Below are 24,482 nucleotides of genomic sequence, written 5' to 3'. Positions count from 1 at the left end.
TCCAGGCTCTGAGCTGTCAGCACAGAGCCCGATGTAGGGCTTGAACCCACAAACTGCAAGATCACGACCTGAGCTGAAGTCGGACGTTTAACCAACTGAGCCAACCAGGCGCCCCTCAAAACTGTTTTCTTAAAATGTGTCCCTTCTTCTTGTTTTAGAACAGAAATGAAACCCCAGGTATGGATTACTGTAGTCAAAAGGGATAATAGAGAAAAACAAGGCAGGAAGCCCTAAAATTCAGTCAAATTTTGAACCTAAAAAATTGAGGGCTACTAAAAGGGAAATCAGAAAAATGCAGGCATTTGGAAATTCCCAGGATGGGATAAATGAGTGATCTTTAATGTCTTCCCTGTTTGGGGGAGCTACTTCAGTTACCTTAGCAATGCATACTATAAGGACTCAATAAATAGTTATTGGCTGATTAACTTTACTATAATGATTAGGCAAGGAACTAGCTGATTATCAAAGGTTCTTTGTAGTTCTAACATCCTATGCTACATTTTGCTGAATTCCAAGACAGGTCCGCCTGATTCCACAGCCTGAGCTTTTAACCATTATGCATCCTACTTTACACAGCTTCATTGCCTCCCCAAGTTGGAATTCAGCCTTCTCGGGACTCTGTTTCCTCACCTGTAAAACAGGGAGAATAACAGTAGGTACTATACAGTTTTGTTCACTGAACAAATATTTACTGAGTACCTGCTAGGCACCAGGGGTATATTAGTGAATCAGACAGTTAAGACCCTGTACTTGTGGAAACTCTTTCCAGTTAGGAGAAAGAGAAAATTGACAGATAAGCGAGTAACCCAGACAATGACAGGCACCAATAAGTGCCATGAAGGAAATAAAACAGGGCTAAGGAGTATGTGACGGGAGGGAAGGATGAGATGTGAGTGTTGGAGCAGATGTCTCAGAGAAAATGACATTTGTCAGGAAGGAGCGGCCCAGAGAAGATGGGGGAGAATGATGATGGCATTCTATGCAGAGGAGAAACTAGAGACCTTACAGCAAGAACCATATGGGCATGTTTTAGGAAAAGAGAGAAAGTCAATGTAGCTGGAGTGTGGTGAGCAAGGCAGGGGGTGTGACCAGAGGTGAGGGAAGATGGCCAGACCTCATATAAGACTTTGTAGGCCTCCCTCATAAATTTTGTTCTAACAGCAACAGGAGACCACTGATGAGTTTCCAGCAATTTCAGAGAAGACATGATCTGTGGAAGCTGGTTTGAAAATTTCCCCGTTTGTTGTGTAGAGGAGAGATTGTCAGTGAGCAATGGTGGAGAGATGCCTGTCAGGAGACAGGTGCCCAAGTGACAGCTGATGAGGGCTGGACAGTTTGTGGTGGTGGAGATAGAGAGCAAAGTGATTCAAATTTAGGATATATTCTAGAGGGCATGTGGATTAAATGAGGTAATCTGTGCAAAACACCTCACAAAGTGCCTGACAGAAGGGGCTCAATTAAGTGCTTGCTGTAGATAATAAGACCTGGTGCATGCAGGCCAGTCACACTTCCATTAATTCAAAGAGAAATCTGCCAAATACTTAGGTCACAGAGCAGGTTAGCAAACTGATTTAAGCTCTGATTATGTATGTGCCATTTGGGCAAGTCACATTTGTGGGCCTCAGTTTCCCCATTTATAAAATGAGGAGTGGACCAAATGAACTCTACGGCAGCTTCCAGAGCTAACATCCTATGAATCTTTTTGATGGGATATATCGTCAGGATGTGCTCAGAGAGGAAGAGTCACTATGAGTAAGGTAGAATAAAGAATTTATAACAAGGATTCCCCCCTATAAAACTGTGGAAACTAGTGAAGTATTCTATGCCAGGCATTGCCTCTGTGCCTGGTGTTGGACCCAAAGTCAGTATAGATCAGCCAGCCCCAGGATCAAGAAGGAAAGCTAGACACAGAGTTCGGGAAGTCAAGGGCAAATCAGAACACACAAACTGGATCCCAACTCTGTCTAAACATCTCTTCTCTTGATACAGGTGACCTGTAGAAGCTAGAGCCCTTAACTACGGAGCTACTCATGCACCTGGACCAAGACTCAGAGAAGCTGAAGGAGGAGCTCATACAGGTCTGAGCGCGGACCCTGCCGACAAGTGAGCCAGCACATTCAATGTGGATGAACCACCACTGTGCCTGGCGCCCAACTCTCACTGTCAGAGTATAAAACATGGCTTCACATCCACCTCCCCAGCCTTGTGCCAATTTCTCTTGTGGCCAATGCTGATCTGGAATCACATAGGGAAGGGAATTCTGGCAAGCGAGTTCCAACATAGCTAAATTGACAGTACAGAGCTACCAGAGCCTACTCCTTGTCAACTTGGCATTCATATACACTTAAAAAAATTTTTTTAAGTTTATTTATCTATTTTGAGACAGAGAGTGTGTGTTGCACAAGCAGGGGAAGGGCAGCGAGAACGAGAGACAGAATCCCAAGCAGGCTCTGCACCATCAGCACAGAGGCAATGAGGGGCTTGAGCTCACAAACTGTGAGATCATGACCTGAGCTGAGATTAAGAGCCCGACACAGAACCGACTGCGCCACTCAGGTGTCCCTCATACATGCTTTTTAAAATGATACTTACCTTTTAAGTGAAGACAACAACAAAATCATGTTTCCAGTTAACAGAACCCAATTGCCCCTCATGCAATTGAAAACATGCTATTCTTCTCCCTAAGAGACAATATAAGGTCCCTTTATCCATCTTTGGGTAACATTTATTCTTTTTCTAGCTCAGTCACCTCCCCCTTTGGAAGTAAGAGCTTTGGGAGGTGATTAGGTCATGGGAGTGGAGCCTTTATAAAATTATTTTTTAATGTTTATTTATTTTTGAGAGAAAGAGAGAGACAGACTGCAAGGAGGGGAGAAACAGAGAGAGAGAGGGACAGAGGATTCAAAGCAGGCTCTGAGCTGACAGAAGCAAGCCTGACATGGGGCCCGAGCTCATGAGCCGCAAGATCATGACCTAAGCCAACGTTGGACGCTCAACCAACTGAGTCACCCAGGCACCCCGAGAGTGGAGCACTCATAAAAGAGACCGCAGAGAGTTCCCTCATCCCTTCTTCTGTGGGAGGACATAACAAAGAGACAGACATCTATGAACCAGGAAATGTGCCCTTACTAGATCCATAACCTGCTGGTGTCCTGCTTGGAGCTCTTAGCATCCAGAGCTGTTAGAAATAAATTTCTGTTTCTAAGCCAGCCAGTGTGTGGTACTGTGCTATGGCATCCCAAGTGAACTAAGAGAGACATAAAACAATAACCATCATGGATTTTGTGTGTCAGGAATTTGGAAGAACCACGGTAAGAATGGTTCTTCTATGCCTCAAAATGTCTGGGTTGAGATGACTCAAACAGCTGGAGGTAGGAACCACTGGAACCATGGAATCTACTTCCAAGATGGTTTATTCTTTCATACTTCTGGCACTTAGCCCGGTATAGCTGAAGGTCAGGCTCATCTGGGACCATCAGCTAGAAAATCTGCAGAGTGGTCTCAAGGTAGCGACTACTTAAAAGGCTGTTCAGAGCTCCAGAATGAATTTCCCAGTAAATAAGGTACAGGCTCCATGGCCTTTTATGACATAGTTTTGGAAGTCACCTGGTGTCACTTACACTGTATTCAATTGGTTGAAGAAGGCACAAGCTTTCCAAAATTCAAGGGGAGGAAATATAAACTGCCCTTCAATGGGAGGAATGTTGAATTTGAGGCTATGTTTTAAAATCACTCTAAGATTTTGTCTAGTCTAGTTCATGCTTATCCACAGCAGGTGGCTAGTTCACCCTTTTTCATTATTTAGCATCATTTCTGTTCTTTTCTCACCTGTATCAACAGATGAGAGGGCTGTGCATGAGAATATCGTTACACGTGCTTTCTTTCCATGCTTCCCCGGCTCTCTTAGAAACTCATACACTCCTCATAGCTAGACTCACATTTCAAATTTTCTACAAACTTACTACTCACAGGTGATCTCCTGACTTATAACTCTTTGTCTGGATACACCTGGATTTATGATTCCTAATGACTTCAATTGATAATAATGAGATCACTGGTCAACTAGCCAATGAATGTTGACAAGAAAATATCTTGGGCTGATTCATGAAGTTTAGAAACAAGCTTCTGAACCAAACAAAAATTCTAGCCAAGGCATTTTTCTACCTTAAAATGTTTAAGAATCAGCACAGTAAAACAGAAAAGGAAGGTAAGTGGTTGGCATAACATCTGAGTTCTGAAAGCTGAAAGCTGTCTTGTTAGGAGTGGCCTATAGAATAGACTTGACCATCATTCTGGAACCAGTTAAGTTGCATTTTGATGGTCTCCTACACCCAGAACATAATGAAGGCTTTCTTTTTCTAAAGAATTAGAGCACATATAGCCTGAACCATTCCTTTACTTATTCAACAGGCATCTATTAAGTGCTTTGAATGGGTCAGGTAGTGTTCTCCTTTGCTGTTCAGAAACACAGCGGTGAAGAAGACACAGCCTCTGACCTCAGAGGACTGTGAAAGAGAGAAAAACCAAGCCAAACCAAAACCAATACCAATGAGTAATGGAGCTCAAGAAAAAGCACTTAACTATAAACAGGTTTCACTAAGGGCATGGACCACCTTTTACATGTCTCCATACCTCCCATAATGCAGCTCAGTGACAGGTCCACAATAACCTATCACTAAACATTTGCTAATGGTTTGACTAACAAATACTGAAATGTAACGAGGTTGTAGAGGTACAAAGTGTGTTTGCATTATTTTTTTGCCTCCTGCACAGGTTTGTGGTTGCCCATCTGTACGTTAAACCATCTCCATGAATGGATACAAATGTCCTATATACCATCTTCTGTTGGTAGGAGGAACAACAGGGTTCTGATTCCTTCACATGCAAGAGCTCTCTGCTGACTTCATTCTTCAATGCTGGCTAGTGGTGCAAGTGATAAGAAGACACTTTGGGGTCTGCCACTTAGGAGCCGTTACTTAATCTCTTGGGGTCTGTGATTCCTCAACTTTGAGCAAGATTAGTGCTCCTTTCTTCTTTACTCAGTACACATGACTTTGTTTCATAACTGGTTTGGGTGCAGAGGAAGATGTAGCACCCAGACTATATACCAACTGATGGGATCTGGCCTGGCTTCTCCCCATGCTTCTGTTGTTCCACAGTCAAGTCCCTGTCCTTATGAGGTTTTGGTCCCAGTGAATTTTCCCCTCAAAGACTGAACAGGATAATAATGAACATTTTCTTGCATTTTCTATCAAGACTGCTCTTTGTGAGTTCTAAATGTTCTGTCCATATTCAAAGAAGCTGGTTTTTTCATGAGTGGTTGGAATAAGACTTCTCTTGGAAGCTACTGAATATGGATTAGTTGGATTGTTTCTCAGGAAATAAAAAGCAGGCTCTGGGGTGGCTACTTCAACACTTAATTGGGTTAGCAAAGACCTGCAAATGAGAGGCTTTCCTTAGGAGGGAAAGGATGTTTACGGCCCCCCACCCCCCTAGGTGGTGGGTTTTAACCTAAACCCTTGTCTTTAAATGCAGCCTTTAATTTAGAAACCATTACAAGAATCTATTAGAGCAGAAAACGTCAGGTTGGAAAATTAACACATCACAGGAGTTAATTAGAACCCAGCCTCTCATTAGATGCAAATAGAGAGCCCTCCAACTGCCCAGTGGCCTGCCGAAGTCACATTTGTCACAGCTCTAAAGTGGCTGCATCTTCCCCACTCAGAGAGTGGACAGAGGAAGCTTCCCAAGCACTCAGGCCAGAGCCTAGAGGCCCTGCCCTTTAGGTCAGTGGAAGGTACAATTCACATGCCCTCATCTTCTGCTCCTCTCCTAAATGCTCTGCCTATCACAGGGTGGAGAGCCCTCTGCCTGGAACTCCCTCAGGGAAGTGTTTTCTGCAACAAAGACAAACATGCCGTGCCTGTCACCAGGAGCAGACTGGCGACTGTGTAAACCACTCTGTGAGAGGGAGGCTGAGGGGCTCCAGGCCATTCAGACTTAGCTCTAAGTCATGGTCTTTGTTTTCTTTCCACTTTCAGACTGAAATGTGATTCCCCTGGCTTTCTTTTTTGGAAAATACCTTTGAGGAGTTCCATGCAGAAAGAAAAGCTGTTGACAGGAAAAGCTCCTGCCGGGGAAGGGGCTTCTTCCAAGGGTTCTCAAAGGAGACAGTGCTTGAAGCGAGCTGAGGCAGGGATGCCAGGGCTAGGAATAAGAAGTCCAGATCACCAGAGGGTCATCTCTAACTACGGACTAGGCAATGTGTCAAGCAGTTTCCTCTGTAAGAGTAATACCGTGCACATAAACTTTTAGGCCAGGCAGACATGTGTCTGAGTCCTCTGCCACTCACTGTGTGATCTTGAATAAATTGCTTAACCTCTCAAAACATCAGGTTTCTCACGCTGTTGTGTGAGATAAATGCAATAATACACGTAAAACTTGTAAGGCAGTAGCCGGCAGAGAGCAAGTGTCCTATAGGCGTTGTTGTTGGTTTGATAATAGTATTGCTTCCCCCACTAACGGTGTTCCCTCTGTGTGCCAGGCCCTGTGCTGTTCCTTGACCTCATGGACTTTATCGTTTAATAAACCATGTGCACATACCTTTAGCACAAAGAAAGCCCCCTCTCCTTTCTGCAAATTCCACAGAAGTGCCAATTGCACACGAACTCTGCTTCGTTGAGTAGCTCAGACTCCTGCAGTCATCCCCCTTTGAGCAGCCCTGTAACCTCAGCTACCTCTACCCTCCATTTACCCACAATTCTCTCCATGTGTACTTACCACAGTGAGGTACATCTGTCTGTTCATTTTCTGTCTGCTCCTGTGAGTTCCCTAGGGGATGAGGATCACTTGGTCATTTGATTCATTCATCTCCTCATTTACTCATCTCTGGAGGCCAATGGTCTCCTGCATTACTCAGCACAGTCACACAGAAGATTCAAACCCACTGCTGAGTATGTAGATTTCCAGCTGGGAACATTTCTGGGAAATAACCCTGCATCTCATGTTTGAAAGGCCTCCTTGGGTGCTGGTTTGATTGGTCTTCCATTTTCTGACTATCATTTTGGTTACAGCCTCAGTTTCTTCATCTCTTTAAGGTGCTATAATAGAGTCCTTCCCTGGGAGGTTGTGATGATGGCTGGAGACACAGCAACTTTTATGTGCCCAACACAATTCTAAGTACAGAGCGAAAAACCCAGAAAAGTTGATTCCATTCTTGCCTTCAGCCAAGTCTAGTTGCCAATGTAAGAAAACTAAAACTGTAAGGTAAAATATGAACACCACAGGAGAGGGGCAGATATCCTTCTGACTTGTATTTCTGCCATATGGCTGAAATAGAGGATACAAAAGCATAAAAATTTGGTCCCTGTCACCAAGCCTCTGGAAAACTTTGGCAAGTGTTGGCCAAAAAGATCTCAGGAAGAGAGTCGAAAGCTCTTCATCCAGATAGTCAGACCTGGGCTTGCAGGCAGGCGATGTCTTTGGGACCTGACTGGAAGGCAGGACTCATTTCACAACAAAAACCAGGCTATTTTGCACTTACTTTGTATGTGCCAGACACTGTGCTAAATGATTTAGGGGCATTATCTCATTTAACTCTTAGAACAACTGTGTGGGATAAACACGAATTTCCTTATTTTACACATGGCCAATTCGAATCTCAGAGAGGCACAGATTTACCCCAGTCAAGCAACAAGTAAATGGTTTAGAAATCCACCTGCTGAGGGTTTCACTGGTCTGATTGGAAAGGGAAGGGGTGGACCAGCACAAACCTCCATCCGAGGGATGGGGAGTGGGATGGGGAGGAATGAGAGAGAGGGAAATTTGGATCACAACAGAGGTCGCATGATCCCCAGACCTCCAGGACCCTTCGTAGAAGAGGAATAAGTTAGAGATGCAGGCTGCAGGGGAGGGATGCCCGGGAGGCTGGGGGAGGGGACCCTCGGTGGTTGTGCGCCTTCTTCGCCTCCTGTGCACACAGGTCAAGCCTCTCCCCTCCCGCCCTCTCACCCTCCCAACCTTATTTAGAAACCGTGTCCCCGAGACAGGAAGGGCGGCGGGCCGAGAAGCACGGAGCGTCCCGGTCTCATTTCCTTTCGAATCCCCCTGTGGAATTTCATTTCATACGGTGAGGAAATCGGAGCGCGAGACCGTCGGCTGGTCTGCTGCTCCGGGGCGCCTCCCCCACTCGCGGCTGGAGACAGGCAGCTCCCGGGCGCAGGTCGGGCCGAGTCTGGGGGCGGGGAGACGGGCCGGGCTCCAAACCAAGCAAGTTAGCAGGGAAAATAGCTGCGAGCTCGCACTGTACCAGGCACGGGGCTAAGCGTTTTACGCATTATCTCTAATCCTCCCGAGTCTCTTCACGGATGAGGAAACTGACGCCGAGACGTTGAGCAATTTGCTCAAGGTCACACAGCCGGGATTTAAAGCCACAATCTTGGTAAACCTGAATCCCGTGTTCTTTGTGTACGTTTCTCTGCCTGATAGGTAGTTTGCCACGGGCCGAGGTGACAGCCGGAAGAGGGAAAGGAAAGGGAGCCGACTAATCTGGGAGCATTTCTCACCTGGGAGAGGAGGGGGCTGGCTGGCCCGGCGGGAGCAACTCGGCTCCATCCCCGCCTGGCCCCCGAGCGCCGCGACCCGGGTGGGAGGAAAAGTGAGAGCCGGGAAGCCGGGCGGGGCGCTCCGGGAGGGAGGGAAGGAGGGGGGGGGAGGGGGGAGAGGGAGGGCGGCGGGCGGGGGCCTGACCCTGCCAGCGGCAGAACGGCCCCGCCCCCCGCTGCCCCCGGCGCCCGCCCATTGGAGAGGCGCGCTGTCCGTCCCGCCCCGCCACCGCCCAGCGAACCTCCAGCGCCGCGCAGGGCTCGGGCGGTGAGAGCGGCGCGGCGCTGGGTGCTGGCGGGATTCGTTGAGACGCAGAGCGGACGCCGCCGGCGCCGGGTTGGGGGCTCGCAGCCTGCAGCCATGACCCTCGCAGTCTGTCCTTCGGCCCCGGCCACGGGCGTCTAATATCCCACACAGTCGCGCGCAGCTGCCAGAGAGCCGGCCGCTGCCCCTTCGTCGCCCTTGGCGCCTTATCACACTCTCTTTCCCGGAGCTGGGAGCAGCGCGGGCAGCCGGCGCCCCCGTGCAAACTGGGGGTGTCTGCTGGACCAGCCCCCGCCGCCGCCGCCGCCGCCCCCGGCTCTGGCCATGGCCTGGCGGGGCTCAGTGCCGAGCGTCGTGGGGGCGCCCGGGGGCGTCGATCTCAGTCTGCGGCTGCTGCTGCTGCTGCTGTTGCTGCTGCTCCCGGGGCCAGCGCGAGGCTTCGGGGACGAAGAGGAGCGGCGCTGCGACCCCATCCGCATCTCCATGTGCCAGAACCTGGGCTACAACGTGACCAAGATGCCCAACCTGGTGGGGCACGAGCTGCAGACAGACGCCGAGCTGCAGCTGACAACTTTCACGCCGCTCATCCAGTACGGCTGCTCCAGCCAGCTGCAGGTGGGCGCCCCCACCCCCACCCCTGGCGGGACAGGGACCCCTTGGACAGGGACGCCTCAAACTAACTCCGTGGAGCCCTTGCCAAACCAAGCCCCCTGCCCCCTTCCTAGGCAGAAGGATATAACTATCCTGGAAAAGTGATTTCCATCCCCACCCCCACTTTTGTGTCCCTTCTCAGGGACTGAAAGCCAAAACGTTGTGTAAGTCATCTGGCCTACGAAAGAACCCACTCTTAACACCCCGCCCTTCCGTTTTTCTCCCCTGTTCACCCGTGTCTGGCCAAGCCCCTAACCCCAGTGGAGCTGAGGGGGTTATCTTTGCCAAGGATTCTGGCCGCCGCTGCTCGGTGGGCGAGTCCCCAGCAGGACAGCCAGCTGAAACTAAGACTTGGAAGGAAGGAGAGATAAGGAGACGGGAACTTCTCCTCCCTCACGACCTCCATTCTCCCCCATATTTTTGGGTGGGAGAGTAAATGAAACACCACTGCCCCATTTTCTGCGGAGTGGCCCCTCCTCGCGTCATCCCGCATGACTTTGGAGGTCATGCTGGATGGAATGCTTGGGTGGCTTGAGACGTTCTGATCTTTAGGGTTGAGGGCAGGTTTAGGACTAGACGGCAGGAAACACTCCCCGCTTGGGAAAAAGGTGACGGAGTGGTCAAACACCAGGAAGGTAATTTATATAATGGAGGATTCTTTTTTTCAATCATTAAAATTTTTAAAGCTTATGTAATGGTAGAGAAAATGTTCGTCCTACAATAAATGAAGAAATAATTTGCATATACAGTGTGATTATAATCTGAACAAAAACAACAACCAATTCATTTTTCTTTTTTTAAGGAACTGAAAGAGAATTCTTAACAGTGGTAGCACTAGGGAAAAAAAGTGTTAGCACTGGTTGTGCTTTGGTTGGTGAGGCTATGAGTGATTTTTATAAATTTAGAAAAGAGAGAACTTGGGGGAAAAAATAGAGGGTAGTTTTCCAGGCTGAAAACTTCAGAAATCCGTGGTTCTGGTTGTAACTTCTGAGAGATAAGAAACAGGCAGACAGCTTACTTACTAGGTGCATGTTTTTACATAGGTCACTTTAAAAGTTGGATTGTGGTTTCAGAAAGATGGTTGGGATTAGACCTGTTGCTGCTGAAATGTCCCTTTGGAGCTTTCAGAACTTTAGAACTAGGTTATAAAAGCTTAAGAAACGATCCTCTAGCTCTCAGTTTGGAAACAGCACATATCCTGACATCAGTGGCAATTTCGTTGGAGAAACAGCTTTTGCAGGGATATATATTTTTAATTACATGTATCCTGGGGAAGCAGCCAAGCTGTTTTGAAGGACAGGACTGGATCCCTTTACATGCTGGAAAATAGTTACTTGTAACTCTAGACTTCATAGACAACATCTGTAAGGAGCCAAGCAGACTGTTTATCAATGCTGGAGGAATTGAGGACAGCAACTGGGCTCTCCCCTGCTGGTGTTGCAGTTTCAGGGACTTAACATTTATATTTTCCTATTGTGCTTCATTATTATGCATTGGGGAAACCTGGCCAAACAAACCCCTGGTGACCAGAGACCTCAACCTGCATCCTATCCTTGGGTCTCACAGTGTCTTAATTAGGACATTTTCTCTTTCAGTATGGGAACTGATTAAAAATTAATTTTAGGGGATCAAGTAGAGAAAAGACAGTATATTAACAGGAGAAAAGCTGGATCTACATATTTTTTTTTACATTTATTTTTATGGTGATAAAGAAACGAGGATGAAAATAAATCTCCCCATCGCTGAAATGACTCAGTCATTTGATTAGTCTGTTCGGCTCTTTCAAACAGGGAGTCTCAAAGTCAATTTTTAAGGTTTATTTTCTTAAGCGTTTTCAAAAAGGAATTATGTAACTCTTCAGGTCCTTTTTATGTATGTATTTATCTCTGTTCTCCTGGATTTGTGACAAGGATTGCTAGAACCAAAAGAAGAAATGTGTACAAGCCATGGATTTTTAGGCACCCCAGTTTGAGGTCAGAGTAAACAGAGTCCCTATGGCTGGTTTAAAAGTAGATAGATACTTTGCCTGGAAGCATTCACCTCCGCTTCGTGCAAGCAGTTGGTCAGACTTCCAAGTCATTGTTTTCTTTGTTCATTTCATTACTTTTCCAGTTCTTCCTTTGTTCGGTGTATGTGCCAATGTGCACAGAGAAGATCAACATCCCCATCGGCCCATGTGGCGGCATGTGTCTTTCGGTCAAGAGGCGCTGTGAACCTGTCCTGAAGGAATTTGGCTTTGCCTGGCCAGAGAGCCTGAACTGCAGCAAATTCCCACCCCAGAATGACCACAACCACATGTGCATGGAAGGGCCAGGGGATGAAGAGGTGCCATTACCTCACAAGACCCCCATCCAGCCTGGAGAAGAGTGCCACTCTGTAGGAACCAACTCGGATCAGTACATCTGGGTGAAAAGGAGTTTGAACTGTGTTCTCAAGTGTGGCTATGACGCTGGCTTATACAGTCGCTCGGCCAAGGAGTTCACAGACATCTGGATGGCCGTGTGGGCCAGCCTGTGCTTCATCTCCACTGCCTTCACAGTGCTGACCTTCCTGATCGATTCTTCCAGGTTTTCCTACCCTGAGCGCCCCATCATATTTCTCAGTATGTGCTATAATATTTATAGCATTGCTTATATTGTCAGGCTGACTGTAGGCCGGGAAAGGATATCCTGCGATTTTGAAGAGGCAGCAGAACCTGTTCTCATCCAAGAAGGACTTAAGAACACAGGATGTGCAATCATTTTCTTGCTGATGTACTTTTTCGGAATGGCTAGTTCCATCTGGTGGGTTATCCTGACACTTACTTGGTTTTTAGCGGCAGGACTCAAGTGGGGTCATGAAGCCATTGAAATGCACAGCTCTTATTTCCACATTGCCGCCTGGGCCATCCCTGCAGTGAAAACCATTGTCATCTTGATCATGAGACTGGTGGACGCTGATGAACTCACCGGCCTGTGCTACGTGGGAAACCAAAACCTCGATGCCCTCACAGGCTTTGTGGTGGCCCCCCTCTTCACTTACTTGGTGATAGGAACTTTGTTCATTGCTGCAGGTTTAGTGGCCTTGTTCAAAATTCGGTCCAATCTTCAAAAGGATGGGACAAAGACAGACAAGCTGGAAAGGCTGATGGTCAAGATTGGGGTCTTCTCTGTCTTGTACACAGTTCCTGCCACCTGTGTGATCGCCTGTTATTTCTATGAAATCTCCAACTGGGCGCTCTTCCGGTATTCTGCAGATGACTCCAATACGGCAGTCGAAATGTTGAAAATTTTTATGTCTTTGCTGGTGGGCATCACTTCAGGCATGTGGATTTGGTCTGCCAAAACTCTTCACACGTGGCAGAAGTGTTCTAACAGATTGGTGAATTCTGGGAAGGTGAAGAGAGAGAAGCGAGGAAACGGGTGGGTGAAGCCTGGGAAAGGCAATGAAACTGTGGTATAAGGCTACCCGGCCTCCATACTTTCCAAATGTTGAAGGTGGGAATGCTAGCATTTTGGTGCAAAATGCGACAAAAAGTTTCATGCAGTGAATCTCAGTATGAACCAACTGGCAACACTTAAGTGACCCCTTAAGCCACCGCCACCTGCCCCCCCCCCACTCCCCAGCAATCATAAAAGTAATGATTTTGCTGCAGACTTTGGAATGATCCAAAATGGAAAAGCCAGTTAGAGGCTTTCAAAGCTGTGAAAAATCAAAACATTGATCACTTTAGCAGGTCGCAGCTTGGAACGTGGAGGTCCTGCCTAGATTCCAGGAGGGTCCAGGGCGATGCTGCTTTTCCCTGCAGAGTGGGATTTGAGCTGTGAGTAGATAACTTGCAGGGAGAAAGATGAACTTTTTTAACCCTTAAAATCTTAAATACTAACTGGGTCTGTCAGATAGCAAAGCAATCTATAAACACTGGAAACACTGGGTTCAGAGAAGTGTTACAAGAGTTTTATAGTTTGGCTGATCTAACATAAACATTTTCTGTGGTGCGCTGTCTGTTGTTTAGAATTTTGTGGATTGCTCTCCCAAGAGGTGGTGTCAGAATCTTTCAGTGCCTTTGTCATAAAACAGAATTGTTTGAAAAAACAAGAGTACTGTGCAAACACACGTAAGGTATCCAGTGGATTTTTCTTCTCTCTCTTCCTCTTAAATTTCAACATCCCTGTTCTAGGCTGCTGCTGTTTTCTTCATTTTACATTAATGACTCAAAATAGGTATTTTTATAGGAATTTTTGCACTGCAGCATGTCTAATGAGGGGAAAAGTAAGGGTGATTCACTTTCTGACAATCATTTAATTCAGAGGAAAATGAGATTTACCAAGTCGACTTACCTTACCGACCCCAGAGACCTATTGCATTGAGCAATGGGGACTTAATATATTTTACTTTGTGTGATTGCATCTATGCAGACGCCAGTCTGGAAGAGCTAAAATGTTAAGTTTCTTGGCAACTTTGCATTCACACAGATTAGCTGTGTAATTTGTGTGTGTCAGTTACAATTAAAAGCACATTCTTGGACCATGACATAATAGCATACTCAACTGACTTTAAAACTATGGTCAGCTTGCATTCTCAGAATGATAGTGCCTTTCTTTCCTTTACCATAAGAATGTTATCGGAGTCTAGTCTACTACCACAGTGAAGACTTTTTCTGTTTCGTAGAGAGAATTTAGGACAGCTAATCCAACTAGTTGGTGCATAATTGTTTCCTAGTAATTGGCAAAGTCTCCTTGTAAGCTTTCATTGGAGGCAATGTGGCCTGGAGTATTTATATGGTGCTTAATGAATCTCCAGAATGCCAGCCAGGAGCTTGATTGGTTAGTAAGGAATAAAGTGTAGACCATATGAAATGAACTGCAAACTTGTAGCAGCACAGGTCTTAATTGCCTTTTGCAGAGGTATCCAGAGCTTTTAAAATTTATGCTTTATGTTCCTCACAATGGGGTACCCCCTAGCAGCCTCTCAAAAGTTGCAATTCTTTTAAAATTGTAACTGGACTTTCTCTTAACCTGCCTCAGGCCTTCTAATCACCAGATCTCTGGGACAAATTGTTGACAATGTCACAGGCTGCTCTCCTTGTAGCTCATACCTATCTTTGCTTCAACAACTACTTTGCAATGACTCATTTATTTATTCATACCCCACCCCCTCCCTCTAAAAACAGGTAGGAAATCTTTTATCATATTTCTTTCTGGGAAAACATTTCCAGGGACTCAAAATCCCAAATAGGTGGTCAAATTCTGGAAGTAAGCATGCCCTTTTTTGTTTTTGTAAGCTTTATGCCCATGGTTCCCAGGGTTTGACATTTTCCTTTCTTCTTTCCTCTGTTTCTGGGGGCTCTTGAGTGGAGTCTGAGGCAAAGATGCATATAAGATCTGTTGTGTATTTTGGATGGGAAAGTCTTGGGGCTTTGAAGACAGATGCTAAATGGGCACGGGTGGCCCCTGGCATGTGTGCTGAGCCCGAGTACCTTGGCTGGACTCTGGGTCAGGGTTCTAGGAGCATGAGAAATGATCCCCAGAAGGACCGGTTGAACTCCATCTGAGACTGAGTCGCCTAGGAAATATAAAATGTGAACTCCGTGTGCTGCTTGCAGACAGTTCCCATAGCTAGCCAGGGCCCTGGAGCATGCGTCCCCGGGCGGAGCCTGCCCTTACTCACGCTCCACTCCAGTGTCTTGGGAGTTGTGCTGAGACTCTGGCCCAGGAAAGGGAAGAAGGAGGGTGCAGCAGGGCACTGGCCTGACTGCTAGGTTATAGGGGTTTGTAATGCAATTTTGTTTGGAATGTTTCCGCGATTGTGTGCCCAAGGCAGCACCTAGCAGAGGGCCAGGCACAGAGTAGGTGCTCAATATTTGTGAACAATGAAATAATAATAAGAGTACGTGGGGGAAACTATACACCCGAGTTCTGGAGCCGTGGCCTGACAACTTTCTGGGTTTTAAACGATCTCTTCTACAAATCTCTTGCCTTCTCAGGGGAAGTCTATTTGATCCGAAGTGGCTGTTGGTGCAGACGGGATTAGTAGCCCTGGCAATGTCACAGGGCTGCGGGCCTTTCCTTTCACATTCCAGACAATGGAGAGTGTTTATGGTTTCAGGAAAGGAGCTTTGTGGCTGAGGAGTCAGTTACCTTGTTACCTTGACGCGACTCCATCACCTTAAGTTGGTATTTGTTTAAAAAAAAAAAAAAAAAGTCAATTATTAGCACACTTACCGCGTGCCAACCACGTGTAGAGCCTTGTGTTAGGCACCAAAGGGGACGTCGTGCAGTATAAGCTCTGTCCTTCCAAATGACGTGGACTGAGGATTCTGGGTCTGCTGACTTGCTGTTGGTTTTTTGGGAAGGAGCATGGGCCTCTGAATTGTCATCTGTTTCACTGTGTCCATCCCATAAACCTCTGCAAGTCAGTAACAGGGGTTTGACAGAAATCATCAGCCCTATTTCATGACAATCTCTGTGGGAATCCCCTCAGAAGGCTATGAACATTGGCTTAAAACAGACATGAGCTCCCACACCTAATGTGACTGCGGGGACAGGCACTTCATGGCTTGGGTGTGCCATGTAATGAATACAGGTGAATTTGAGGACATCTTGCTAGGGAAAAGGTTAGGGCTGTTTTTCTTTGATATCTAGAATAAGTAGGTGTGATTGTAGCTTCCTACCTCACCAGAAGTCAACTTCCTCTTCCTGCAGGAAGCTATAGTCACACTTCTGGAGATTTTATTCTACAGAGCCCAAAGTCACCACTGTCCACCCTCCACTCTGGCAAACTCCTCTTTATCTTCCTTCATAAAGGCCACACCTCAGGGCAGAGGAACATGGGGTAGGGTGGAACTGACCTGAACCATCTGGTTGAGCTACTTGGTTGATTCATATCCTTTTTCCTCCACGGAGACCCGTTTCCTGATCTCTGAGACTGCTTCTGAGCTGGCAGCTTGCTCAGGGTCCTGAAACCGGAGAAGGGGTGATACTTTTTATTTCCCTGAGAAGATCTCTGATTTTCCTCTCCCCAGTCACTCCGTCACCTACACCCCCAAATCAGGGAAACTTCTGTGTTTAGGTTCTGAATTGTGACTTTACCAGCACTCTGAACTCTGTCCTCTCTCATCCCCCCTCAGCCTCCTGGTCACTGAATTCAGGGCTTACTGTGTTAGGAACCAAGCTGGGACCTGAGGACACAGAGGAGTTTAGTAATCTCAGCCCTGGAGGGCAGACCTAATTTAAAAAGATGTCACCAGGCTAGTGCAGTCTTTGGTTCCTGGTGAGGTGGCCACAGAAGCAGGGAGGAGAGCCACAGAACAGACTTTGGAAAGGAGCCCCCAAGATCAGGCTACATCCTGAATTTCATTCTGTGATGGGAGAGATTGGAGGGAGTTGCTTTTCCAGCCAATTATGTCAAGTCACTGGACTCTAACGGTTCCTTGTGTTCTTCTATTGTATTTGGGTTCAGAGTCCTCATCTAGGTTTGTATAATGTTTGGCAAAGGACCCGGGTTATCATTTTTCCTCTGGGTCTAGGTCATAGATCTTGGAAACTCCTAGAAGAGTATTTTGCTCCTACCAAGGATCAGATACCAGAGTGTTAAATAATGGATTTTGTTTTACTGTGGCCTGGTCAGAGCTCTCTGCCTCTGCCTTTTGCCATGCACATGCACAGTAACGGCATACTGGCTGTCACCAAGAGGGAAGTGAACCCTGACCCTCCCCAACAGGCCTCTTCCCCTTGGTGAGGCCACTTGCCCTGTAGCAACCTGTTCCTATTTTCCCTTATTTCCCTTCTTCTTGGCACCAGCAAATTCCCAGTATTTGCCCAGGTGGTTTATAGAGAGCCTGTCTGAGGTCTTCTATGAGCCATGTCCTCCAGGCTTTTGTGGCTCCCTGATCTCCTGCAACATTCAGTATATGACCACTGTCATCTCAGAAGGCTTCTGAGAAGAGGGGCAGGAGCACCTCTGCCCCCCGAAGCCTGGTCCATCTTCTCCCCCAGGATGTGCACCTCTCCACATCCTGCTCATGGGCTCAGGCCCCAACTTGGTTGTGTGTTTTGGGAGGGGGAGGCTGCTCTCCAGCTCTCTCCCAGCGGGGCATCTAAGTGGTTCTGAATTTTTTCCTACCTCACAGGGATGTTGTGAGACTTTAGAAGGTCTCAAGATGAAAGGCCCCTTGAGCTCTTTGTAGGAAAGGTGAAGTAAATGTCAGGTGTGCTTCTTTGTGACAAGGTGAAATGGGACTCAGCATCTTGTGCAGCAGTCAGGCTGGTGCTCTGTGACCTGTCCTTGGATCCCCATGCCACCCTGCAGCTCCTTCCACCTTGAGGCCAGCCTGGGGGGGGCTCTCAGATGTTCAACATAGAGGTACCAGGCAAACCCCTGCTACACATGCCCTAACAAATTGCTGAACGTCAAAGGAAATGGACCCTGCTTTTAAGGATGTACAAATGTATGTCTGCATTGATGTCTGTACTGTAAATTTCTAATTTATCACTGTACAAAAAAATAAACTTTGCTATTTAATTTTTGTATTAAAGGAAAATAAAGTTTTGTTTATTAACTAGTCTGTGATTTGGCATATTTCTGGGGGTGTATGATAGCCTCCAGGAAGCACACATTCCCAGCAGTGAGAAATAGAGAATTTGGTTTGCAGGACAGATTGAGAGCCTTTCTGAGAGCCTCTTTGTTTCTTTTTTGCTGGTGCTATTTTTCGCCTCTGGGATTTCTCCTGGGTCAGCAAACCCCCAAGGTCCAAGGTCAACAGAATTTATCACTACTGTGGTCATAAGTACCACTCAAATGGTCACATGACACTCTGGACGTAACTGTAGTTCCCAAGCTGTCATCCCATGACACTACTTTTTGACATTTCCAATATGTGTGACCATTTTTAACACACTTTCCAAGCACCTTTGACTTAATCTGGTGGCCTGAAAAAGTTTTTCCTATTACCACTAGACCTTTATGATTCTTTAAAAGGGGTAAAAGGACTTCTTTTTTTCCTTTTCTTCTTTCTTTTTTTTTTTTTTTTTTTGATTTCCATTTTAAAAATATATATATATAGTCCTGGTCACACAATGGTTGTTTTTGTGTAATAGATATGGGAGTATGTCGTATCAGTCAATCACGAGAATGACTCCTTTCAGTTAACTTTATAAATTGTGTGGTCTGTGTCTCCAGATCCAGAAAAGTCATCAGACAAAGCAAATTCAAAGCCATTATCAAGACATTGTCATGGAAGCAAATAATAAGGACCACACAGACAGAGAGGGAAGGGGAACCACGGCCATTGGAGATGTCTGCTGATGTCCCAGAGGAGAACATAGGCCCCCTTGGTTTGCCTTTAAATTACGTCCCACACCCTAATTTCACCTGAGTACCACCGGTTTTGGTGTAAGTAAAAAGCCCAGGGAAGAAGGATCTGTAATACAGTTCTCCTTCACTGCAGATTGCTATTATACTTTTATCTCAAACCATAAATGAAGGGAGGTATATAATTTAAATTCTCTTCCCTGTAAGATAGGCTGTGTTTCTCATTTCATTACCTACTCATTAAGTAGTTATGAAGTTAAGGAAAAAACACAATCTGGAATGAATTCATAATGCACTTGTAGAAACACTGTCCATATAGAAAATACTTTTATTTACATGATTTCATCTTATTCTCATGGCATCTCTAGAGTAAGCAGGGCAGGCATTGTCTTGCTGAAGGGAGAACGGAAACTTAGGGCAAGAGACTTGCCCAGGGAAACCCAACAGAGAGATAACAGGTTGGACAGCCTGGTCTCACACCCAGCCCGTGGGTTTTAGTTGTTTTTACACATAGTGGTGGGTTGAGTTGTGTTCGCCCAAAAGACATGCTGAAGTCCTACCTCCCTGTACCTGTGAATATGAACTTACGTGGAAATAGGGTCTTAGCAGATATAATCAACTTAAAATGAGCTCATAGGGTGGCCCTAATTCAATGACTGGTGTCCTAATTATAAGGGGAAATTTGGACACAGACACCGAGAGGAGAGAACACCTTACTAACACAGAGGCAGAGATTAGGGTGATGCAGCTTCGGTCCAGGCTAGAAACACCAAAGATTTTCAGCTGCCACCCAGAGTGAGGAGAGAAGCGAGAAAGATTCTTCCTCAGAGCCTCCAATAGGAGCCAACCCTGGCAACACCTTGATTTTGGACTTCTAGTCTCCAGAACTGTGTGAGAATACATTTCTGGGTCTTAAACCACCCAGTTTGTGATTATTTGTTACAGCAGCCCTAGGAAACTAAAACATACTTCGTTCCTCTGATATCTTCAACTACTGCAAATAGTTTGTTGGGAATGGATAAATGCTTTGGCAGGCAACTCAATAATGAGATCTGGCCATGAGCTTCTGTTGTTTAAGGATTATGTAGCATAATCACTCTGCTAAATTTCTTTTTCTATAAACTAGACACCTCTAGATTAAACCCCATGATTCCTGACACTCAACTGACTTGAACTGGTCTTGGCTGGTCTCCCACCCACCCACCCCCAATGGGAGCTCTGTGTGCAGGGCCAGGACCTTGACTGGAATGTGGCCCAAGGGTTTTTAGCATTTCTGTCCTGAGAACTGATTTTTTTCTTTCCCATTTTAGCTTTCACATGCAATCATAATTTTAAAGTTGAGCTCTCTCTTGACTAAAGAGGTCAGCCTTGGCTTCCTGTCTTCAGAGGTTCTATGAACAGAAACAAACCACACTTGGAGAAGAGCATAAACCTCTCCTCAATTTTCCTTCACAGTGCAGCAGGCTTGGAGGAATGAGAGCATCTCGCTAAATGTTGTGAAAATGTGGGACATGCAAAGGTATATTCCAAAAGGCTTTCAAAATGGTCCTTGGCCCCACCTGAAATTCCCAAAGTCACCCTGTCCTCTTTCTCAGCTCATTCTCAGGCTAAGAGAAGCCACACATTCACCTGCCCTCACGCAAACAGTTCCGACATCTCACTCCGGGAAGAGAATAAAAATGAAAATTTATTGTCTTTCACATCAGTCACCTGATTTTTATTAGCCTCCCACGTAGTTTCCTACAAGCACCCAATCCTGTTTTCACCCAAAGACGTGCTTAATCTCCCTGTGAGCCCACGTTATCAGTCCCTTTTTCTTTAAGAGATGAAACGATTGGCTACCAAAGTTTTCTAAAATGCCTGAGGGTTCCATCAGTATAAAGCCAGGAGATGGACTTGATAAATCACATAGAACAATTTGTCCTCATCCACCCTTTGCCTCTAACTCCTTTGCCTTTTCATAGGTGTTTCCCTTTGTCTACAATGCCACTCAGTCTTTCTTCAATGAGGTTGTGTCTGTTCTTCATTCAAGACTCAAGTCTTAGGTCATTTCTTCTGGGAAGACTTCCTTGACTCTTCTCCTTATACATGGGTGAGTTTAAGCCTCTGAGCTTCCAACTCTGGGAGCCTTGACGGCACTGTTTATAATGGTCTATCCTTGTGTCCATCTCCCCACTGGACTGATATCCCTGAGGATGACTCTGGGTGCCCAAAGGCTCCTGCCTGTCTGCTCTCGGGGCCTGGCACTGTGCCTGACAGAGGGCACAAGTTTCAGGAATGTCTATGGAAAGAAGAAGGGAGGGAGGCAGGGCTTTACATTGCTAGGTTGGGGAACTGAGGGGGATTTGGTGACAAATGTAACCAGCGTAGAAAAGAAACCAAAGGTAACAACAAGAACCATCACATAGGTAGGACTTTCTGGATAGATGCTCAGGCAGTAGCCTCAAAGAAAATTCTCTAGTCTCAAAGATGGGTTTGAGAATGATCTACCCACTGTGTTGCTTATTGTTAAGTTGTCTTTCTTCCCTTCCTTTTTCCTCCTCCTCCTCCCCAACAACATTTGCTGAGAGCCTACTGTTTATAGAATATCAGGCCAGGCTGGGGAAGGGAGAGAGGGAATGGTTGTAAAAAGCCATGAAAGACAAGGTCCAACTCAGAGTCCAAAAGTGCAGATGACAAAACAGAGAAAGAATCCAGCTGTTATTAACAAGCTTAAAACTCCAAACCTGGAAAAACAAATCTTCTACTGCTTAGTAAATATTTGTTGAATAGCTGAATGAGGGTCCACCATGCCCCAGCCACTGTCTTGGGAGGGCACTGTAGGGGACACTGAGATAAATAAGATCCAGAGTCTCCCTCCAGAAGTTCATGGTAGCACCCCATTCCTGCTCTAACCCGAGCCCCTAAAGGATCAGTGCTACCATTCCTCTCACATTTACTATGTAATTTCTTCCTAACAGAAGTCCCTCAAGTGGGAAGAACAGCTTCTGAGTCCCAAGAACAATGGGAAAACGTTTTTCAGACTGTTGTCATCTCATCATTGGATCTGGAAAATGACACTTGTGTCTCAATAGGTAAATGTGTAGGAGAGGCAGGGGGAAGAGGAAGAAGAAAGGGGCAGATCCCAGAGACCAGCACTCTTTTAAGATTTGGTCTGCTCATCAAAACCACACACTGATCAGTATATAAAAAGTAAAACTAAACTTACCCATGTTGTGCCGCTGAAGGCACTGAGTCATCAGAATGGCTAACCACTGCCACCTGAACATCTTTTCTAGCAGCCATGTGGATTTGTAATATTCGCTCTGAATCCATGGTTGTACAGGTGGATCTGCCTTGTGTCCTCTGAGCCCCGTTCTCTTCCTTCTCTCATGTCATAATTCTATAAATCCAAAGAGACTATTCTAGAGAAGTTTTTTTTTTTTTTTAAGTTTACTTATTTTTGAGACAGAGAGCAAGCATGAGCAAGAGGGGGAGGGGCAGAGAGAGAGGAGGACAGAGGATCTGAAGAGCTCTGTGTTGACAGTATTGTCAGTGATCCCCAAGTGGGGCTCAAACTCACAAACCAAGAGATCATGACTTGGGCCAAAGTCGAACGCTCAACTGAGAGCCATCCAGGCACCCCTATTCTATAGGAGTTATATATATATATATATATATATATATATATATATATATATATATATGACATATATACATATATATATTTTTTAATGTTTATTTATTTTTGAGAGAGACAGAGTGCAAGTGGGGGAGAGTAGAGAGAGAGGGAAACACAGAATTTGAAACAGGCTCCAGGCTCTGAGCTGTCAGCACAGAGCCCCACATGGGGCTCGAACTCACGAGCTGTGAGATCATGACCTGAGCCGAAGTTGGACACTTAACTGACTGAGCCACCCAGGAGCCCCACTACAGAAGTTTAAAAAAGTGTAAGGTCCATCCCCATTTCTTCTTTTACACAGAGTGAAAGGAGTAAGTGTGTTAATTAACCTTGCTGAGATTTGCGCATTGGGGATGCAGGCAGTCAGTCAATTGGAGGGAGATTCTTGCAGCAGGAGAGAAAGTGGCCTGAGGCCAAGTTATCAAGGGCCTGAGAGCTTGTGATTTCTCCCGCCACCCGGGCCCAGATGCAGGGCAAGGAGGGCTCACATCCGAGTTGGTGTTTCACAAAGCTCTCAGCTGCGGGGACTGTGGGCTGGAGAGCAGGCAGGCCAGGTCGGATGAGAAACCATGGAGGCCTGAATGAAGGTGGTAGCAGAGAGATGGAAAGGAAAGGGCGATTTTCAGAGAAACCACCACAAGTTTCGTCCTCCATGGCCCTGTTCAATGAGCCGAATCTTTGCTTTCTGTGCTGCGGGTGCTTCAAGGCCAGAAGCTTTCTGTTTGCTCTGCGCACCTGATAACAGCACACTCCCTGCATTGCACGTTATGGAGAAATAACGACCGCGAAGTCACCAAAGGGCCTCAGCAATTTGCAACGCTGACTGACGGAGCAGCCCTGGACAGCTGGGCTTCCTTGAATGAGACTCCCTCCCTGGAAGTACACAGGTCTGCGTGACACCACTTGCTGGCTGCAAGGGACGGGGAACTTGTGAGGACAGGGTAGCCTTTAGTTGTTTATGTAGTGCCAAAAGGGGTCCCACCACCTCTTTTGGACTCAGAGTTTCCTATCAAAACACACTCCCTAGAATAGCTGATGCAAATTCCATAGTAAGGGCTTAATTTAGTACAAACTTCATTATAGTCACATCTTCCATCTAGATTTTATTTCTTGACACCGTTTTCTTTGTGGGCAACTGTTATCGGCAAAAGTCTTCACGGCCTGACCAGATCCACGGGAAAAGATATCACGGGCACACACATTTTTCCTAGTCCTCTTCCTTTTAAATGAGAAATTCTGTATAACATTTTCCATAAGTGAAAGAGAGGACTACTTCCTAGCTTTTTTTGGTTCTTTTTTTTTTTTTTTTTGAACAGCAGACCTTCCTTTTGGATTTACATCAGCATTTAGCTAACTTCCTGAACACTTCACCCATTTCCTGAACTTATTCTGAGGAAGGAAAAACATCCTCCTTCAGAAATAAATGCAAATAATCGCAGAGATTATTTTTTATTAAATAAATCGTGTAAATGCAATGGAATTTCCTGCACGATGTGCATTTACCATTGGATATTTCTACAAAACTGTTGTGATCCTGTAGGAACCATCTCACTGACAGGTACTCTGAGGAATTATAACCATTGTGTAGCTATTCAAGAGATAAGTTCTGAACAGTTGGCAGTCTGTATTCTTGTTAAAAATATTTTTTACTGAAAAATCTGAACGCTAGGGGGAATTGTTTGCTTTAGGTCCCCAATTTGGAGGCTTTGTTTCTTTTAAAACAGGGTTCTCGTGACACCTCGTGGTGAAGAGGGGAAGAACATCTTCAGGGCAGAATATCGACTGCATAGAGTGGCCCAGAAGTTAGGATTTTGTTTCTGCATTTCCTTGGGAGAAAACACACTCCTTCTCAGCCTGTGCTGCCCGGGAATCCTGAGAAGTAGTGACATGGAAACAGCAACAGTTATGCATTTCTGGAGATGTTCTCTTCTCTTGATTATTAATTCTTCAGAGGCAGCCCACCGCCTACGGCTAAACTGGTTCAGTTGGAAGAATGAATAAAAAAATGTGA

General features: G+C 46.0%; 2 protein-coding genes and 1 long non-coding RNA gene across 3 annotated transcripts; 2 read left to right on the top strand and 1 right to left on the bottom strand.

Annotated features, from left to right (window-relative positions):
• Positions 1 to 407: 407 nt before the first annotated feature.
• Positions 408 to 9,194, bottom strand: LOC109267045 (transcription factor ATOH8-like). The gene is made up of 4 exons (XM_053900630.1): positions 9,082 to 9,194; positions 8,565 to 9,031; positions 6,781 to 6,831; positions 408 to 630 (listed from the first exon to the last, which is right to left on the bottom strand). Exons 1-4 carry the CDS (start codon positions 9,192 to 9,194, stop codon positions 602 to 604), a joined length of 660 nt encoding a protein of 219 aa, XP_053756605.1. The 3' UTR covers positions 408 to 601.
• On the top strand, positions 9,077 to 18,058 carry FZD4 (frizzled class receptor 4). The gene is made up of 2 exons (XM_019450038.2): positions 9,077 to 9,483; positions 11,632 to 18,058. Exons 1-2 carry the CDS (start codon positions 9,193 to 9,195, stop codon positions 12,958 to 12,960), a joined length of 1,620 nt encoding a protein of 539 aa, XP_019305583.1. The 5' UTR covers positions 9,077 to 9,192; the 3' UTR covers positions 12,961 to 18,058.
• A 2,134-nt stretch (positions 18,059 to 20,192) lies between these two features.
• On the top strand, positions 20,193 to 24,263 carry LOC109267310 (uncharacterized). The gene is made up of 3 exons (XR_002080021.2): positions 20,193 to 20,902; positions 21,771 to 21,884; positions 23,178 to 24,263. It is a non-coding gene; the product is annotated as an uncharacterized LOC109267310 (long non-coding RNA).
• Positions 24,264 to 24,482: the final 219 nt, after the last annotated feature.

Source organism: Panthera pardus, unplaced genomic scaffold (assembly GCF_024362965.1).
Source record: "Panthera pardus isolate Hobbes unplaced genomic scaffold, ASM2436296v1 HiC_scaffold_12, whole genome shotgun sequence".
NCBI classification, from domain to species: Eukaryota; Metazoa; Chordata; class Mammalia; order Carnivora; family Felidae; genus Panthera; species Panthera pardus.
This window is presented reverse-complemented; position numbering and strand designations above follow the sequence as displayed.

Bases quoted from the DNA above. Each gene is read 5' to 3' on its own strand.
- FZD4 (XM_019450038.2), top strand. From the start codon at position 9,193: ATGGCCTGGCGGGGCTCAGTGCCGAGCGTCGTGGGGGCGCCCGGGGGC. The intron at 9,484-11,631 runs GTGGGCGCCCCC...TTACTTTTCCAG, and splicing joins GCTGCTCCAGCCAGCTGCAG to TTCTTCCTTTGTTCGGTGTA.
- LOC109267045 (XM_053900630.1), bottom strand. From the start codon at position 9,194: ATGGCCAGAGCCGGGGGCGGCGGCGGCGGCGGCGGGGGCTGGTCCAGC. The intron at 9,032-9,081 runs GTGATAAGGCGC...GCTCTCTGGCAG, and splicing joins CCAGCTCCGGGAAAGAGAGT to CTGCGCGCGACTGTGTGGGA. The intron at 631-6,780 runs GTAAGTACACAT...CCTGTTTTACAG, and splicing joins GACAGATGTACCTCACTGTG to GTGAGGAAACAGAGTCCCGA.